The sequence below is a fragment of the Kogia breviceps genome, chromosome 5, assembly GCF_026419965.1.
Source record: "Kogia breviceps isolate mKogBre1 chromosome 5, mKogBre1 haplotype 1, whole genome shotgun sequence".
NCBI lineage: Eukaryota > Metazoa > Chordata > Mammalia > Artiodactyla > Physeteridae > Kogia > Kogia breviceps.
The window spans coordinates 12,550,261-12,567,897 of NC_081314.1; the positions used below are offsets into that span (position 1 = coordinate 12,550,261).

At 39.5% G+C, this 17,637-nt stretch overlaps 1 protein-coding gene across 30 annotated transcripts in view; it reads left to right on the forward strand.

Moving 5' to 3' along the window:
- Positions 1–17,637, forward strand: part of TFDP2 (transcription factor Dp-2) — a 174,376-nt gene that overhangs the window by 115,669 nt on the left and 41,070 nt on the right. For 17 of the 30 annotated variants that reach the window (XM_067033653.1, XM_059064949.2, XM_067033649.1 and 14 more), the window contains 3 exons: positions 5,848–5,951; positions 11,566–11,687; positions 13,251–13,298. In XM_067033653.1, the coding sequence (XP_066889754.1) occupies positions 5,848–5,951; positions 11,566–11,687; positions 13,251–13,298 (274 nt within the window). The remainder of the gene's footprint in view (positions 1–5,847; positions 5,952–11,565; positions 11,688–13,250; positions 13,299–17,637) is intronic. The other 13 variants (XM_067033655.1, XM_067033650.1, XM_067033654.1 and 10 more) reach the window with 2 other exon arrangements.

Consider the following 17,637-nt stretch of genomic DNA (forward strand, 5'->3'; position numbering starts at 1 on the left):
AGTTTAGCTTGTCCTGTGAAGTTTGGACCCTGTATATGTGGGATATACACTACTTCTGATTTGAGGTATTTATAAACCCATAAAATAAGCATATTCTTTCCTATAAGTTACTAATTAGGTTCTTCTGGGAAAATGTGATATAGGCTTGGGTGAAGATTTTCCCCAAAGCTTATTCAGGCCAAAAATAATTTTTCCCCCAGAAGGTCAGTACCGTGAAAAATAATTTATATTGGCTTCATGTAGACAAACCACAATTATTTGATGGAATTTTTCATTTTAATTGGACATATAGAAGGTGATTAACTATAACTGAAACCCCCCAAAGGATTATGAGTGAAAGAAATCTTTGGTGTCTGGACAATTCTAATGGAAAACAGAAGGATTCCAGTTACTCAAGAAATGGAAATAAAATTTGAGCCGAAATTTTGTGCCTGTGCAGGGTTTGGCATAAGTGTTAGCTTTTCTTAGTCCCTTTCCTAGGTGATCGATCTCATTTTAGTTAATTCAGGGAACTGCCAGCACCAAAATCCAGGCAGGTCTTTTAAAGTTTTGTTTTTAATAAATACATCAAGTGCCAGGCATTGGCTTTTGGACAGTGTCAGGACCCTGTTGCTGCGGAGCTATGAATTAAGGCCAGGTACTTAAGAGAAATTGTTTAGACTTGGTTTGGTTTACTCCTAAGGTGGCTGAAATTTCAGGAGACTGGATGTTTATAACCTCTTTAAATGTCCTTTTGAGTCCAAAAAATTATATTTCTGCTGCTGAACCTAGTTGATTTGGTGAAAGCAAACTATGTCTAAATACTTGGCTATTATTTCTGGATATTAAAATTACTGAAATCCCAGTAAAGCCCCTTTAACTGCTTCTAAAACAGATTTCATTTTTACTAATTCTAAAACACAGATACTTCATTTTATAGATCTTCACCTTGTTTCAGCAGCTCTGGCTGATTCTCTGTCACTGTCTTTTTTTCCTTCAGAATGGCAATAGCTTTTCCCATTATAAAACAGGTGCATGCATGTTCATAAAACTTTATTAATAATAAAGTATAAAACAAAGTAAAACACTTCTCCATACTACTCACCCAGAGCTAACCTCTATTATTGTTATCTTGCCAGACTCTTTATGCGTATGTAAACTTATGTGTATGTGTAGTTTTTAAGGTAAATGGAATCATACCATTTAATCATCCTCTCATAATGGGAACATTTTTCCATGGCAATGCATACTTGTCATTTTTTTAGGGACTTTATAATATCCCATCATATGCATGTACCAAAGATGTTTAAACATTTAAATTGTTTCCAGGGTTTTGCTTTTATCCACAGTGCTGCAATCCTAGGACATGTGTAACTGTTCTTATCTGCTTAGATTATTAGGATACATATCCCGCAGAGGAATTGCTGGTCAGAGGGTATAATACCCATTATTAACTGAAACGTTGTTGCAGAGGCCAGGGATCACCTTTCCACTTAGGCAGCAGAGGGCAGTTGAAAGGTTATTTGTTGAGGTAGAAAGAGCCTTTAAAGTGTGTATAATTGTTTATAAAGCACTTACTTAAAAATTTATACTCTAACACACAATTCTCAAACTCCTATCTAATTACACTGTCGGACTGCCATCCAGAAAGGCTCTCCAACAGTGTTAGACCCTTGACTGCAGTGGACAGTTCACTTGCCCTGAGTATCCATAGCGCTTAGCATTAGTACTTGGCATACAGTAGATGCCAAGTAAATTTTTTTATCTTTTATTTTTTTATTTTTAAAATTTTTGGCCGCACTGCACGGCATGCGGGATCTTAGTTCCCTGACCAGGGATCGAACCCATGCCCCCACTGCAGTGGAAGCAGGGAGTCCTAACCCCTGGACCGCCAGGGAATTCCCTAAATATTTTTTATTTTTAAAAAAAATTTATTTGTTTATTTATTTATGGCTGTGTTGGGTCTTCGTTTCTGTGCGAGGGCTTTCTCTAGTTGTGGCAAGCGGGGGCCACTCTTCGTTGCAGTGCGCGGGCCTCTCACGATCGTGGCCTCTCTTGTTGAGGAGCACAGGCTCCAGACGCGCAGGCTCAGTAGATGTGGCTCACGGGCCCAGTTGCTCCGCGGTATGTGGGATCTTCCCAGACCAGGGCTCGAACCCGTGTCCCCTGCATTAGCAGGCAGATTCTCAACCACTGCGCCACCAGGGAAGCCCTTTCTTTTTTTAATTTAATTTTATTATTTTTTAAAAATTATTTATTTATTTATTTATTTATGGCTGCATCGGGTCTTCGTTGCTGTGTGCAGGCTTTCTCTAGTTGTGGCGAGCAGGGGCTACTCTTCATTGCAGTGCGCGGGCTTCTCACTTTGGTGGCTTCTCTTGTTGTGAAGCGTGGGCTCTAGAGCGCAGGCTCAGTAGCTGTGGTGCACGGGCTTAGTTGCTCTGCAGCATTTGGGATCTTCCCAGACCAGGGCTCGAACCCGTATCCCCTGCATTGGCAGGCGGATTCTTAATCCCTGTTCCACCCAGGGAAGTCCCCTTTCTTTTTGTTTTTGACCTAAGTTGTATATTCTTAATTTGTCTTTACTGTTAAGTTTCAATTTAGGGTCATTCCCTAACCTTAATTATTATTATTATTATTATTATTATTATTATTTGGTATGTTTCTTGCTTCACTGTTTTTTGTAAGTTTTTGGCTTTTGTTTCTAGTATGGTGTATCACAGATGATCTTATCTTAAACATTCAGCAGCCTTAAGTTCATTTTAAAAAACCATCTGAGAGCCAGACTTTATCATGTCTGGGTTCTTCCTCACATGGATCGGTGGTGTTTCCCCTCCTGTCTAGGACTGAGTTTATGGCACATGTCTATCAATTACAGACCTTTTCCTCCCTCTGGAATTATAAATTAGTATTCTCCAGTTAAGTGACTTCTTAAACAGGTGAATAACCATATTTGGGTTATAAATATCAAATATCAAACCGTATTTGATAACGTATAGGCATGTTGTATAGAAGATCAGTTGCACAGTTACAGAGTAAGGAAACCATTTGCTAATACCAGTTGGTCGGTCATGTTTGAAAACAATAAACAAAGGACCTGGTGTTTAAATTTATTTCACCTGTTAAAAAGTAACAAAAGATACAATTTAGGCTACATTACAGGAAGTATGGCATCCAGATTAGGAAAGGTAACAGCTCCAATCTGTGCAAATCAAACAGTTTTTATTGTTTCCTGTACCTCTTTGGTGCCAGGGACTAAACCAGGTGCTAGGATACAAAGCTGACAACATAGCCTACTTATAGTAGAATTACAAGTCAATAATAATAGGTTTTATGAAAAGCCAGAAGAAGGGCATCCAAGACCTAGACCCTAGAGGCTGGAGACGCGTAATGGGGGGGAGGTGACACGGAGAGCAGGAGCTTCGGAGGTGGAGCTATGGCCCTTTACTGCCTGTGGGACCTCACTCTGTATTAACTTCCTGTGTAAAATGGTGTCATCAATAATGCGTGTCTCACTGTTCTCGTAAGCATTAATGAGATGATGTATATGCGGGAAGCCTCTAGAGCAGACTCTGGCGCGTGGTGATTTCTCAGAAAATGGTCAGGAGCACCAGTTTGAAGTGCTGGAAGGTGGGCCTTGTCCCAGTAGCGAGAGACTTCCCAGCAGAAGGAACAGTGTGCGTCAAAGCTGGAGTGGTTGATCTGGGGCCTTTCTGGAACTGCAGAGTATTTAATCTGATGGGAGCCTAGGGTACATGTGGACAGGGTAGCTGAAGATGAAACTGGGAAGGGAGGCGGGGTGAGATCTCCAAACGGGAGCTTCTGTGTCACGTGAGGAGTCTGAGAGGCGTTTAGGAAGTGTCATGGACTCTCTGAAGGCCTTAAACAGGGGAGTGTCCAGAACAGTTTCATCCGTGGAAAGACTGGTTTCTCACAGATGTGCAGAAGGGTAGGAAAGCTGTCTGCGGTAGGATATCCAGTCGGGGAAGTGGGGCTCAGCTCTGGCTGCACCTTGGAACTATCTGGAGAACTTTTAACAGTCGATGCCCAGGTTGACTCCAGTTCAGTTATATCAGAAGCTGTGGGGGTAAGACCCAGGCACTGGCATTTTTTAATTGCTTCCTAGGTAATTCCATTGCACAGCCAGGGTTGTGAACCTCTGGATTAGAGAATAACTGTTTTCAAACCAGATTTGATAAAGTTCCAAATTAAACAAGCACCGGCAATATAAAGGAACCAGGGTAAGAAGGTAACAAGTAGGATGTGGTAGTCGGTTGAATAAGGAGGGGTTGATGGTTTCTGGTTCGGGTCACTGGGTGCATGATGATCTGTACCAAGAAGGAGAAGCAGATTTGGGTACTGAGCCTTGCTGAGTGGGCATGAGAAAGATAAAGAATTTGATTTTGGGGCTTCCCTCGTTGCGCAGTGGTTGGGAGTCCGCCTGCCGATGCAGGGGACACGGGTTCGTGCCCCGGTCCGGGAAGATCCCACATGCCGCGGAGCGGCTGGGCCCGTGAGCCATGGCCGCTGAGCCTGTGCATCCGGAGCCTGTGATCTGCAACGGGAGAAGCCACAACAGTGAGAGGCCCGCGTACCGCAAAAAAAAAAAGAATTTGATTTTGAAATGTAGAATTTGAAGGGAAATAATACAAGGCAGATGGGCAGAGAGAGAAATGGAGGGAAGGAACCAGTGGTATAGTTGGAAACTCAGAAGACAGAGTAAATAATTGATGCATGAGTTCCCTGAGAAGACAGGAAGTGCAGAGCAGACATGAAAGAAGTAATTTATATGAGAATCTTCCACTCAGAGAGAAATAGGTAAAAATATGTGAGGGTGCCGGTAAGTTCCCAGGTTGAGGAAGAAGAGCCTGGTGGCCTGAGTTCCTTACTGCAGGAGACCTACTGAGAGTTAGGAGATAAGAGAAGGGCATTCAGGAGCTGGGCAAGCTTTGGAGGAGCTCAGGAAGGGGGAGGGAGAGTGAGAAGGAGGTGCCTTTCCGGTCCTGCTCTTAAATGTTGTTTTTTCTCCAGAGTTTCAATATTGATCCTCTTGCACACACTTCCTTGTGTGATCTCCTTTGTTATATTGGATTACATTCTTACCTTCTAAGAGAAACTTTGGTAAACTGAAGTTTGTCCAGAGAAGTTAAGTAGTTGACATAGTAGTTCAGAAAATTATTGGTTGGCTTTTCATTTGGGGGGGAGGCATTTTGCTACCTTAATTTGAAATTTAAATTGTTGAAATCACTTGAAAACACTATACAGATCTCATAGTTTCCACCATCGGTAACTAGGTGGCATCATTTATTTCTCCACTGTGATAAAATCTCAAAACACTGCCAACTCAACATTTTGAAAACATGTTAATTTTTAGTATAAAATGTTATACTGTAAAGAAATTCTAATAGATATTTACTTTATTTCATGTTATACTTCATGCATTTATTTTTGTTCTATGATTTCTAATAAAGATCTAACTGGAATTCTCAACTCTGATATAAACTATGATGTGCATTATGAACTCAAAATGTTTTTTCCTCTAAAACACCAACTTAATGTCCAGTAGTTGTCAGATAAGCCAACTTTCCTCTAAAAAACCAACTTTTCCTCCAAAAAACCAATGTCCAGTAGTTGTCAGATAGACTGAACTATTTATTTTACAGGTGTGCTATTCAGCAGAACTAATTGTCCTCACAACAACAAAGCAATAGTTGGTTGGCTTTTCAGTATGGTTTTTTGGTCTTAACTTCCTTATTAAGATAATTATAAATTACTTAAGCACAGCTGGTTAGGACCATGGATGTATAGATAGGTAGAAGGTGGCCTTGATATTGCAGAACATTAACCTGTGTTTTGATATAATTTCAGGTAACGTTTCATTTGTTGCATTTCCAGTTTCCAGCACCAACTCACCAACAAAGATTTTACCAAAAACCTTAGGACCAATAAATGTGAATGTTGGACCCCAAATGGTAAGAAAATCATTGTATGTTCGGACTTGAAACTTTGCTTAGGCAAGATTTATTTAAAGTATAGTTGTACCAGGCTTCCCTGGTGGCACAGTGGTTGAGAATCCGCCTGCCGGTGCAGGGGACATGGGTTTGTGCCCCGGTCAGGGAAGATCCCACATGCCGCGGAGCGGCTGGGCCCGTGAGCCATGGCCGCTGAGCCTGTGCGTCTGGAGCCTGTGCTCCGCAAGGGAGAGGCCGCAACAGTGAGAGGCCTGTGTACCGCAAAAAAAAAAAAAAAAAAAAAGATAGTTGTACCAAAGATGCTTGGTCAGATATTCCAGTTAATTTCTTATCTCAGTCACTTATTTTTTAAAGTTTTGTTTTTACCTGAATGTAACTGATTAGTCTTACGAAAAAGAAAGGCATTGTACTCTTCCATGTTTAATTTTCCCGTATTTGAATCTGTAGATTCTGAATGTGTTAATATTAAGGTTTTTGCTCCGTATATGAGGCTTCTTTTGTTTTCAGTTGTTCGATTAAATTGATTTGAAATCTGTTATGTTTTATGTTCTCCTTTTTCTTTTTCTTGTAAAATAGCCTTTACTGCACTCATATAAATTGAATATCATATAAATTGAGTATGACCCAACAGTTAATCTAAATTTGGAGCTACTAATTTGAAACTTTGATGAAAGGACATTTAGGAAGAAACAACTCACCGGTTCATTTTAATCTTTAGCAGTAGAAATAATGAATTAAAATGGAAAGTATTTAACTGTTTCTCTGAAGGTATTCCATTAATTATGCTAGAGCTTAAAGTATATAGCACTTTTAAGAAAGCCTTATTGGGCGCGTACCGCAAAAAAAAAAAAAAAAAAAAAAGCCTTATTTATAAACAGAGTTGCATGCAGCTAATCTAAAGACTGTACCTAATTTAAATGGCCTCACCCACCATGAGCAAAAGTATGTAAACATTTGAACAGTAACTCTTCATTGTCAGTGTTTACGTCTTATCTATAAAGCAATAAGTATAAATTTTGTTTGTAATGTACGGTACTGTGGACTATGTTAAATGCACAATTATTTAGACAAAAATCTCTTTTAACATACTGCATGGCTTCAGAAAGTCTTTGAGATCTTAAGCCATTCTAGACACATTTTTCTTGATCCCTTGAGGACTGTTAATCATCTGCAGAATCCTAGCTAAAGGTGTTGCGCAATACTGTGACTATGTGAAGAATGTAATCTGGCTCCAGGCCTCTTAGAGATTGAAGCTCAGGTGAATATCTGCATTTCAAGGTAGTTCAGGGGATTATTTTCAAACGTTTGCTAAGCCTGTGCCCCTCACCAGCCACTGCAGTAGGTGCAAATGAGAGTATACACCTGACTTGAAAGTCGCTATTTTGAAATGTGATCATATAAACATCAAAATTAAACAAACAGATGCGAACTTTCATGACTTTGGCCCTTACAGTAAGTACTCCTCTATTTTGAAAGACTGTTTCCTCTTGGTATTTCAGTGAGGCTGCTATGGCTCAAATTTGAATTCCTCTTTTAGAAACATAATTTTTCTTCCCATTGTCACTTTAAACGAATGTACATGTAAGCCTTTACACACTTCAGTTCTGACAGTGATAAGTAGTCCTCTATGTGACATACCCAATTACTGCAAACCTCAGAATCAGCAAAGCAAAGGTCAGACGGAGAGATTTCGGCATCTCCTTTGAAACAGGCCAGCCCAAGACCTTCATTTGTCTTCCGAATTCTGAGGTGCTTTTTGTAGTTTTTAGTCCCTAGGCAGGAAGCAGTTTTCTTTTTGATTTCCTAATACATCGTGGAACCCCAGCGAGAGCCGCTTCTCTCTCCTCTCCCTTGTCTCTTTTGAATGCTGTCCCCTCACATTCAATCTCTCATCCATGATTTAAAAAAAAATTTTTTGTTAGAAAATTCTTAAGTGAAACCTCTCCTGTTTCCTTCTTACAGTTGTCTTTCTCTACTTGCCCTTTAAATTTTACATGTCCCTTTGGAAGCCAAATCTTCATGGTAGATAGAAATTTCAAAAGGCCTCAAGAAGTTCTTTTCCGTGTTTCTAGAAACTAGTTTAGCAGTAACTGTTTCACTTTGGGATACTTGCTCTTTTCTTAAAGGTATCTGGTTTTATGGGAGGGGAGTTTGGGGGAGAATGGGTACATGTATATGGATGGCTGAGTCGCTTTGCTCTGCACCTGAAGCTATCACAACATTGTTAATCAGCTATACTCCAATATAAAATAAAAAGTTTAAAAAGAAAAACAAAGGTATCTGGTTTTTTATGTAAGATAATCTCATGATTATTTTAACATGGTTAAAAATTGCTTGTTGCTTACAGTGAAAATGAAAATTTTGTCAAATAATGAAATCCTTTAATCTAACACTTTATAGTTATATAGATTCTTTCTTTTCAGAGTATAGATTCTCTCTTGGCTTTTCTTACTGTACATGGCATTAGTACATAAGGTATCTTGATTGAAGGTAGAAAATCTTCAGAATGAGCTTCAGTTGCTATTTGATTTATGGCTAACTAATCTATTGTCAAAGAAACCACATGATTACATTTAAGTTAAGGATGTCTTTTTTTTGTGGGGAGGTGGGGAAGACTTAAATTTAAAATAAATATTCATTTTCCTTATCACATTAACTGAATACTATTTTAATTTGGGATTTCAAAATTAAGGTTCAGTTTTATAAAGCATATGTGACTTATCACCTATATGAACTAATTTTCTTGTGTTCGTTGACTTCCCTTTGGTTTTGTTTCTTAAGGCTCAGTCACTGTCACTGTCCTAGTTTAAGAACGCATTGCGTCTCATAGGGACTTCTAACTTGTGGTTCCAATTCAAGGCTAGCATCCCACTAGTTCGTTTGTTCATGAAATGTTTGTTAAGGACTTACCAGGCCCTGTGCTAAGAGAAAGGAACAGAGAGTATTGCTAATCACTCTCGGATCAGGAAAGAATAGCAGCTAACAATCTGACATTAAGGAAGAAAAATAAAGTAGAACATAACAATTTATTTCCAAAGTCATTCTCAATAAAGATAACCAGGGCTTCCCTGGTGGCGCAGTGGTTGAGAGTCCGCCTGCCGATGCAGGGGACACGGGTTCGTGCCCTGGTCCGGGAGGATCCCACGTGCCGCGGAGTGGCTGGGCCTGTGAGCCATGGCCACTGAGCCTGCGCGTCCGGAGCCTGTGCTCCGCAACGGGAGAGGCCCCAACAGTGAGAGGCCCGCGTACCGCAAAAAAAAAAAAAAAAAAAAAAAAGATAACCAGCTTTTCTCTATGTCCTATTTCCCTTCCTCCTTTCTTCGTCTTTTTTTTTTTTTTTTTCCTACAAAGCCCTTTAAATCAGGTAAAACCAAGCCTGTAGGGTCCTAATAACAGATAAATAAAAAACTCCTTAGCAATAATACTGCACAAGTAATGCAGTCTGTTTCACGGGTGAGTCAGAATGCTGAGAGTTGCTTTCTGGAGACTCCTGTTCTAGGAATAGGGTAGACCAGAGACTGATCAAACGCTCAAAATTTCCCTCTCAAGCTCTCACACTCAGGGTCAGCATGATAGAGAACATCTGAGTGTGTGGTGCAGTGATTGGTGAGAACTATGCCCTTTTCTTACAGGATTTTATATAATCCTTTCTAGCATATCAATGAACAAAGAAGCTACTATTTTCCATAATTTTAAAAGCTGGGTCTTCTGTCTCAGTTCAATAAATATTTATTGATTCTTTCGTGAGAGTCCCCTAGCGCTATGGTAGGCCCCGTAGACACTCTTTACCTTTAAAGATTGTGCATTGAAATGGAAGTGAGGAGGTGGTGTGGAATATGTGCAGGGCTAGGAGGTACAAACACCTTGTCTAGTGTTCATATTTTCTCATGAGACAGACTTCTGAATGCCCTCTTTAATAATCCTTGGCACATTATGAGAATCAGAATTCCCTAGACATCTGTCAGTATTTGTTGTGTTTTGTTTTTTTTGAACTATAGAATTAACATATTAAAATCATTTCCTAAGCATTTGTATGTAGTAACATCCCCCTAGCCCCATTAATACCCCCATTCCCTGGAGCATGCCTTTATTCTATTTCTTTACCTACTTACTTATTTATGAAAATACTTAAAGATATTATTAGGGTGCCAAATTATTTTCACCAATGAAAACTATAAGACCTGGAAAGCAATTTGGCAGCACAGATCAAGAAACGTTTTCTACAAGTCCATATCCTTGGACTTCCCTGGTGGTGCAGTGGTCAAGAATCTGCCTGCCAATGCAGGGGACACAGGTTCGATCCCTGGTCCAGGACAATCCCACATGCCACGGAGCAGCTAAGCCCATGCACCACAACTACTAAGCCTGCACTCTAGAGCTCGCGCACCACAACTACTGAAGCCCATGCGCCTAGAGCCCGTGCTCCGCAACAAAAGAAGCCTGTGCACAGCAAGGAAGAGTAGCCCCTGCTCACCGCAACTAAATAAAGCCCGTGTGCAGCAATGAAGACCCAACACAGCCAAAAATAAATAAATTAATTTTTTTAAAAAGAGCAAATTAAACCCCAAATAAATAATAAAAAGTGAAAATCAATAAAATAGAAAACAAAAAATATATAAAAACAATAAAATAAATATTTATTTTTGGCTGTGTTGGGTCTTCATTGCTATGCACGGGCTTTCTCTAGTTGCGGTGAGCTGGGGCTACTCCTCGTGGCAGTGTGCGTGCTTCTCATTGCCATGGCTTCTCTTGTTACGGAGCACGAGCTCTAGAGTGCAGGCTCAGTAGCTGTGGCACATGGGCTTAGTTGGCACACGGGCTTAGTTGCTCCGTTCTATGTGGGATCTTCCCGGACTAGGGCTCGAACCCATGTCCCCTGCATTGGCAGGCAGATTCTTAACCACTGCGCCACCAGGGAAGTTTCCAAAATAAATTTTTTTTTTTAAAGTCCATATCCTTAGTTCCATTAATTCCCTTTCTGGAGTCTATCCGTAGGAAATAGAAATTAAAGCCAATATCATTTTGCAAAAATGTTCATCACAGCATTATTTATAATATTTAATATTTGAATATTCATAAAAATATAATAGGGGATAATTAATCCACATGACAGTGTTTTATGGTCTTTAAAATGTCTTTGAAGAATATTTAATGACATGAGGAAATGCTCTTAAAAAACAGGTAAAATTGTATCTGTATAAGAATCCAAATTGTATTATGTCTTTGTATATGTTTTGGACTGTGAAGAATTAATTTGCTGTTACCCCAGTTCTAGTAAATAGAGTTCAACTGAAATAAGTCTCCATAATTTCAAAGAAAGCTTTTCATTTTTCTGATTTTTAAAATGTCAGTTGCCAACTTAATCCCTCGCAATTACTGTTCACTTCCTGAAATCTGCATTGTGACTTCATATCAGTATTCAGGATACTTGAGCTTTAAGATCTTAGAATATAAGTGTATCAGAGGTATTGCTTATATTTAGATGATTGATATTAAGTACATTTTAGACAGTAAGGTTTACTCCTTGTGTATGGGTTAGCATTCAGCATTATTTTCTGCCTGTAGGTTTTCCTTAATAACTAAGAATATTTTTTTCTTTGTCCTGACTTTACAGATTATAAGCACACCACAGAGACTAACCAGTTCAGGAAGTGTTCTGATTGGGAGTCCATATACCCCTGCACCAGCAATGGTTACTCAGACACACATAGCAGAAGCTACTGGCTGGGTCCCTGGGTAAGAGCGATACTGCAAATTACCATTTTTAAAAACTTTTTTTTAAAGTTCTGATCTTTTTTTTCTCACTATCTTGTCTTCTGTTCTTATTTTATGTTCTTAAAAACTAGTATGTTTCCTTTAAAATCACCTACTTTATTTCACTTTATATCCTAGATATAAATCAGCTCTGGAGCAACCATTTTTATTTTATTTTAATTAATCAATCAATTAATTAATTAATTTGGTTGCACCACACAGCATGCACGATCTTACTTCCCCAGCCAGGGATTGAACCTGTGCCCCCTGCAGTGGAAGCTTGGAGACCTAACCACTGGACCACCAGGGAGATCCCTGGAGCAACCGTTTTTAAACAGAAAAATAGAACAATAACTTGTAACTGAATCTTCTTTCTTCAACTCTGAAAGAAGACTACTTTTTATGATTATGACATTTTAGCCACTTTGGAGATGTAAAAACTGCATTTTATATTGTTTTAACAAACATTAGAAAGGAGTTTTATACATACGTGTGTGCGTACTCAGAATTTCCCCTTAAAACCAGCATGTTTATTTCCTTTAAAACCAGAAAAGGAACTAGGAAAAAGAGCCCAAATATATTAAATTTTTCATTGAGTTTTATCTTCCTTCCTTTAAACACTGGGCAATTAAATCAGTATTCCTTCTTTGTTACTCATTTGCCACTTTTAGTATCAAATCTCTATGTTTCTTTACCTGTAAAATACCTTTATTCACTCCTTATCATTTTAGCATCTCATCCTTCCATGAAAGAAAAGAAGTAGTAAAATAAATGACTCAATTTTAGTTTGTCACTTTAGAAGTTATTTCCAAGGTGGCATGCCACACTGGTGGTTCTATCATTGACTTATAATTGTGAGTTCTAGCAAACAGACAGTAAACCTTGGTTGAGTAAGAATCTCCTTGCTTCAAGGATATTAAAGAATTGAACGAAATAACAATCCTGGCAAAGTGCTTTAAGCCATACACTCAGAGAGAGACAGAAGAGTTTCATGTGTATACATAATGTCTTTTCCATTATCAAATAAGATGAAGTGACAGAGTCACCTGTAATTCCTTTGCCTTTATTCAGTCGTTAACAACATTTCTCATGTAGATCAAAGTTACCTTGGATTTTTTCATAGCCTTGAGAGATAATTTAATGAAAGCCAAGCCTGTGCCAGTAGTGTTGGCCTACTTTGGAGATGACCAGAGTTTGGCTATTTTCAGCACCAGCTGTGCTTTATGGTGGGGGTAGTATGATTATCTGATGTTTTCATAGTCATTTCTCCAGAGCAAATAAAACTTTTATGCCTTCTCCCCTATAAATCTGCAGTATTTTCCTCCCTAAAGATACATTGAGTTCATTTCGAACTATGGCTATCATGTTGCGATTTCTTTGTCCAGTGATAAAATTAAAGTTTTTATTTCATGTGCATATCTTTTATATTTGTTACTTTTGTGTTTGGATATTTTCAATGTGGAATTAGACAAGTTACAATAAATTAGTCATGAAATAAAGTTCTTTATGCATGTTCTTTTTATGGTATCTTTTTTTTCTTTTCAGTGATAGAAAACGGGCTAGAGAATTTATAGACTCTGATTTTTCAGAAAGGTGAGTATAAGTTTAACTGTTTTGTTTAGGAGATGCTACTGCATAGAGAGGGTTTTGGTACCCAGACTCTAATGAGATGTTTTTCTTCATATAACTTTAACTTCGTTGAGTTTCTACCGTTATTTCATTCCACATTGAGTATTCTGCTTCATTCATCGTTACATAAATTTATTGTATTTGTGTTTTCAAAAGATACTATTCTGTGAGTAGAGTGTCTGTTGGCAGTATGCCATTTAGCCCCCTCCCTCCTTTTGGGAGTTGAAGTGTTTTGCCAAAGTGAATACTCCCCATTACCCCCAAATACACAAACTTTTTTTTTTTTTTTTTTGTGGTATGCGGGCCTCTCACTGTTGTGGCCTCTCCCGTTGCGGAGCACAGGCTCTGGACGCGCAGGGCCAGCGGCCATGGCTCACGGGCTTAGTTGCTCCGCGGCATGTGGGATCCTCCCTGACCGGGGCACGAACCCGTGTCCCCTGCATCGGCAGGCGGACTCTCAACCACTGCGCCACCAGGGAAGCCCCACAGACTTTTTAAAAACAAGTTTCATTGAACACATTTAAAGATCATAGTAAATTCTCACTTCTTGTTTTTCCTTCCAGTCTTATTGAGATGTAATTGGCACACAGCACTGTGTAAGTTTAAGGTATACAGCATAATGACTGATTTACATACATCATGAAGTGACTATCACAGTAAGTTTAGTGAACATCTATCATCTCATATAGGTATAAAATTAAAGAAATAAAAAATAAAACTTGTTTTCCTGTGATGAGAACTCTTAGGGTTTACTCTGAATAACTTTCTTATATAACATACATCAGCGTTACTCTACCATGTTGTACATTACATCTCACTTTTTTCTTAAATAAGACCTCCAGTGTAATAGAACCTTGCCTTAGACTTTTAGGACAGTGGTTCTCAGTTCTTGGTGTGTATCAGAATCACCTGTGGTCTGTTGAATGAACTGTAATTGCCTCCTGAGTCAGAAACTCCAGGATTGAAAACAATCACTTTAGGGTCGTTATTTGAACTTAAGTTCAGTGTTCCACACAAGCCACTCCACTGCATATCGTATTAATGTCACACTGTGTTAAAACAAGACACGTAATCTCAGAGGCTGTTAAGTTCTGTAAGATAGTTACTATTTTAGATAAAACCTTGTCATCAATGCTTTTTAAAATTTACTTTTGATTCTGAGATTTTGGAATTGCTTTTGTCAGTTGTGTTTTCATCTCTTTTTCTCCTGTTAGGTCGTCTGCTTTCAATACAATAGTTTTCTGTTTCTCCAGTTTCTAGTTGCTTTCTCTGATTTGCTGTGCACTGAGAAACTACTTGGCCAGATGTGTTAGAATTCAGTCTAAAATAAAAGTGAATAGGTTCTGAGTGAGGACCTTGGGGCCGTATAAAAGAATGTGTGTTTTCTTGCATTGACACTAGCTCTGCTTTAGTTCCTTGGTGGCCTTTGTTGTTTACTTCTCACCTCTTAACTGTTTTGAACAGATAAAATCATGACTGAGGAACTGCTATATCATATAGACATATATGGCGAGATGGTCTTTTCTCTCTAATGGAAATTCATTTTTCCAGCTCATACTGGTTTTTCTTCATGTATATCCTTGGAAAGAGCAGCAGCACAAGTTTTTTTAACCACATATTTAGCACTATTTAAGGCCTTAAAATGGAACTATTCATTAGTTATGATTGGTGGCACCTATGTATTGCAAATAATAGAAAAAAAAGGTTCTTTTCATTCTTTATAAGAGAGAAAACTCTAAAGAGCACACATAATAGTGCCAGATTAAATTCATTGGTATAGCCACTGATTCGACTTTCCCTTTCTGCATTTGGTTGAGTGGCCTTTTTTCCTAGTGCTTTTTATTATTCTCTTTTTATTCTTTAATATAACTTTTCTATAATGAATCCCATTCCCTCTCCCCAATCAAGCCACAAAAATTACTACGTGTGGTTTTCTTTTGTTGTTGTTGACCTTACAAGTGTTATTTTCCTCCAAATTTATGTGTTTTTCTATAATGCTGTGAAAAGTCTTCGGTTCCCTTTTCCCAAGTGCTGAGCTTCAAAAAGCCAGCTCTCAACCCAAAGTAATCTTCTTCATCTCTTTAATGTCTTATATGTTGATTTAGTATCATACGTAAGTATTTGTATTACTGTTCCTCAGGGATATGGGGAGAGAGAGAGCGAAAGAGAGAGAGAGAGAGAAAACACACACACATACTCCCACATAGATAAGTATCACCTTTTTATCCTCATCTTACCACTTGACAGTACAACCTTAAGTATGTTTTCACAGCTATTCCTTTGTCAGATTCATTTGCAAGAGCAAGTCAGTTTCTGAAGAAATTTTTTGTTGGTTAAAGATCCATTGAAGTATTCTCATTGTTTTTTTTCCCCTGTGTTCTGATCCACTGGACTTCTTTGCAAAGAGCTTGTGGAAGGAGCTGCGAAAGCCCCCTTTCTGGTCTTGCGTGGGGTTTTGATCCTGAAAGATGTTTGCTCACTTTCTCTTTCTCCCTTTGGACAGAATCTGGTGGTGTCTTCTAAATGCATCTCTTCCAAATAGGGAAGGGACCTATTTGGGATCTCCTGGGGGGAAAGAAGGTCCTGGATGTGTAATGGGCAACAGCAATAGCCTGCATATATTTTACTTTATTCCTGTCTTAAATGACTAGGATTTAGCACAGTGGTGTTTTACTCTTCCTTTGTGCTCATGTAATCTTAAGACCTTTTTTTAAAAATTCTATTGGAATACAGTTAAAACCCTTTTATTTAGAATAAACTAATAATTTATAATAAACTAATATAACTTAAACTATAATAAGTTAATAAAAATCAATATAATATCTGTACTGCTTCAGTGATGTTTATGAAGTTGTTCAACAATTTTTATTTATTGATTGATTGATTTTTTTTTGCGGTATGCGGGCCTCTCACTGTTGTGGCCTCTCGTTGCGGAGCACAGGCTCCGGACGCGCAGGCTCAGCGGCCATGGCTCACGGGCCCAGCCGCTCCGCGGCACGTGGGATCTTCCCGGACCGGGGCACGAACCCGTATCCCCTGCATCGGCAGGCAGACTCTCAACCACTGCGCCACCAGGGAAGCCCCAACAATTGTTTTTAAATTACTTTATTTATTTATTTATTTTTGGCTGTGTTGGGTCTTTGTTGCCACGTGCGGGCTTTCTCTAGTTGTGGCTAGCGGGGGCTACTCTTTGTTGTGGTGTGCAGGCTTCTCATTGCGGTGGCTTCTCTTGTTGCGGAGCACGGGCTCTAGGCATGCAGGCTTCAGCAGTTGTGGCACACGGGCTTACTTGCTCCGTGGCACGTGGGATCTTCCCTGACCAGGGCTCGAACCCTTGTCCCCTGCATCGGCAGGCAGATTCTTAACCACTGCGCCACCAGGGAAGCCCTCAACAAATATTTTGATGTGCTAAATGTTAATATGTTCTAGGCATTGGCTAGAATAATAAACAAGATAGATAAGTCTCTGCCGTTAAAGAGCTTATATTTGGGATGGGGGAGCAATAAACAAAATAAGATAATTTTAGATTGTGATAGGTAGTGTGTAGAAAACTGAGAAGGATGATTTGTAGAGTATTGGAAGGATGGTGGCTACCTTAGAAAGGCCTTTCTAAGGGGGTGACATTTGAATGCAAGGAAGACAGGCATGTCAATACCCTCAGGGAGCCAGGGATTCCAGGCAGAGGGAATGGCAAATGCAGAGCTTCTAAGTGAGGAACGAGGTTGTTGTATTTGGGGAAGCACAGTGGCTTGGAGAGTGAGGAAGTCAGAGAGTGATGTGGCATGAGGATGGAGAGGTAGGCAGGGGTCAGAACATGAAAAGCCTTGTAGGTCATGGTAGAGAATCTGGTTTTTATTCTAACCAGGGTCTTAAGTAGGGAAGTGACATGATCTAATTTACACTGACTGCCGAGGGGGAAATGAACTCTGAGAAGACAAGAACAGAAGCAGGGAAATCAGGAGGCTGTTGCAGGGGGCACTGGCCTGGCAGTGGAGATGGAGGGAAAAAAATGGATAAATTTTGGAAATAGAATCAACAGGATTTATTGATAGATTGGGTGACGGGAAGAGAGAAGTAAAAGATGGCTCCTGTTTTTTTGCAGTGCGAGCTGGGTGAATTTTTTTTTTTTTTGCGGTACGCGGGCCTCTCACTGTTGTGGTCTCTCCCGTTGCGGAGCACAGGCTCCCGACGCGCAGGCTCAGAGGCCATGGCTCACGGGCCCAGCCGCTCCGCGGTATGTGGGATCTTCCCGGACCCGGGCACGAACCCGTGTCTCCTGCATCGGCAGGCGGATTCTCAACCA